General features: G+C 44.1%; 1 protein-coding gene across 1 annotated transcript in view; it reads left to right on the forward strand.

Moving 5' to 3' along the window:
* The window catches only part of PNRC2 (proline-rich nuclear receptor coactivator 2), a 1613-nt gene extending 785 nt beyond the window's left edge, over positions 1-828 (forward strand). The window contains exon 2 of the mRNA XM_010132443.1: positions 388-828. Within this exon, the coding sequence (XP_010130745.1) occupies positions 406-828 (423 nt within the window). The 5' untranslated portion in view covers positions 388-405. The remainder of the gene's footprint in view (positions 1-387) is intronic.
* Positions 829-2499: the final 1671 nt, after the last annotated feature.

Genomic DNA, 2499 nt, shown 5'->3' on the forward strand with positions numbered 1-2499 from the left:
AGGGGCTGGTCCGTGACTCGGCCATCAGCAGCAGAACAGTTAAGCGGTGTGGGGCTGTAATCTCCCCTCGGCAGATATGCTGTGTTACAGACCAGTTCTCTGTGAGTCTCAGCTCTGTTCTTGGGCATTACTGAAGTGGTGTCCAGAAAGGAGAAAGCCACCCCTTGGAAGCAGGTACGTGTTTGGGCTAGCTTGCTTTCAGTCCCTGGCTTAAAATCTAAAAACCTCTGATGTAAAAAAAAAAAAAAAAAAAAGGGAAGGCAAAACCCCCTGACTTTCCCATTTTTGCAGGGGACATTTAAGGTGAAGATGGGGGGGGGAGAAAGATGTAAAAAAAAAAAAAAAAAAAAGGCAATGCAAACTCCACTGACTTTCCCATTATTGCAGGTGACATTTAAGTTGAAGATGGGTGGTGGAGAAAGATTCAACATTCCAGTTGCCCAGTCTAGAAATACCACCAAGAACCATCAACAGCTTAAAAACCGGCAGAAGAATAAAGACCAGAACTCGCAGATGAAGACCTACATGAAGAAGGAAAGAGGACGTGGATGCAACTCCTCACCTGGTGCATGGCAGGCCATGCAGAAAGGGGGAAAGAACAACGTTCATTTCCCTAGTAATCAGAGCTGGAGTCCTGCTTTATCAAACCGTAACCTGTTTTTCACCCCTCAAACCAATCAGAACTACGCTGGCGCGAAATTCAGTGAGCCACCCTCACCAAGTGTTCTTCCTAAGCCACCCAGTCACTGGGTACCTGTTCCCTTTAAACCTTCTGATAAAGAAATAATGACATTTCAGCTTAAAACATTACTTAAAGTCCAGGCTTGATGTAACTTTCCTTATGTTAAAGATGTAAGTTCACAGGGTTTCCAATTTGAGAGCTGCCATTCCTCGCTCCAGCGGCACGGCTGTGCCGACCCAGAGTTTCTCCCTGCAGGTGGTTAGTGCTTGGAAGAGAAGGGGGCAGAAGTGGAGGTTCCCCTTGTGTTTTACCTCAAAGCTGAGTGCTGTGTTCACTGTGAAATAGGTGTGCAATTCTAGAACCAATCTAACCAAGTCTGGACAGTCACCATTTACTGTATTTATTGTCAGAGTAAACAGGGCTGTCTCCCAGAGTGGGAATTCTGATTGATTTGTTGGTATGGCCTTAAAAAACCAGCTTTTACCCAACTTACTGCAGCATAAACTGGAAAAAAGTGCACTGAGGTGAGTCAGAGCGTGCCAACAAACAGCACTGTGCTGCCAGGGACTGCCAGAACCCCCTTGACCTCCTTTGTTCCAATTGCACTGAGCTCTAAAATCCAGCATTGCGTCAGCTTTTAGATGAGGAACGCTTGGACTGGTCTTAAATTGGACACCCTGTGCTGATGAGGTTCCCGTAGCTTGTGGCAGGTATTACGGTGTTCTGGTAGGGAAGACAGAGCCATGTAAATAACTGTAAAACTTTGTAGCATATGTAAATTGATGCTGGGCTTTCCTGCACAGAAGTATTTTAGTACAAAACTGCTGAATGTAAGATGACCATGTTGAGTACGTGGCCTGATTTAAAAAAAAAAATTATTTTGTTTAGAAAAAAAAAGGACAGTTGTGGCTGTGCCCTTGCACTTAACATGTTTTTACTTGGTTGTGAGCTCATTTTTAAACTCATCAGTGCAAAAGAGGCTTATTTAGGGTTTTTTAATAAAATTTAAAAAAACTTAAAAAAAAAAAGCTGCTGAAGTTCCAGATGCTCCAGTTCTGAATGTACAGGAGAGTGATGACAAAACACTAAGGTGCTCTAGATCCAGTGGAAATTTAAAAAAACTTAAAAAAAAAAAAGCTGCTGAAGTTCCAGATGCTCCAGTTCTGAATGTACAGGAGAGTGATGACAAAACACTAAGGTGCTCTAGATCCAGTGGGATGTTCCATAGGAAATGCTAATGGCCAAGTTTGGGTGCTTGATTAGACCGAAGAATCCTTGCATTTTTCTGTTTGTAAAATCTGTCCTGGTTCAGGTGCTCCTGTCAGAGCAACAGCTGAGCTGTGGTCACACCAAAATGCCGTAACAACCATAAAAGTGCTTTAAGGGAAGGGGAGTTTGGCTGAGTGTCTCTGTACATTCAGAACACTCCAGCAGCTGTGGAGTGTTTACAATCTCTTGTGGAATTGGCAGTCTTCAACTGCAGGTCTGTGACCTGCTCCCTCACCAGTGTACAAGCTGTGTCCCAGTTAGCAATTGACAATTTGGAGTAGAGACAATTGTAATGGCATATGCATGAATTGGAAACAACAAACATTTAAATAAACTAAACTTTCACCCCCTAAAAGCAGCTGTTTCCTTTAACAGGGTGATGGAAAAGGGCGGGGGGAGGTTTACGTCCTTCGGGCTGCTCTTAGGGTTCTGTAAAGCTCTGATGCTTCAGAATGCTGATCCGTGTGTTGAAGTGGCCTTGGGCTCAAAAATCGAAACCATGGTTACTCACTGAGGCAAAGCCACGTCTGCTGCGGGGCTCTGCCCAG

The sequence above is a fragment of the Buceros rhinoceros genome, unplaced genomic scaffold (assembly GCF_000710305.1).
Source record: "Buceros rhinoceros silvestris isolate BGI_N320 unplaced genomic scaffold, ASM71030v1 scaffold14523, whole genome shotgun sequence".
NCBI lineage: Eukaryota > Metazoa > Chordata > Aves > Bucerotiformes > Bucerotidae > Buceros > Buceros rhinoceros.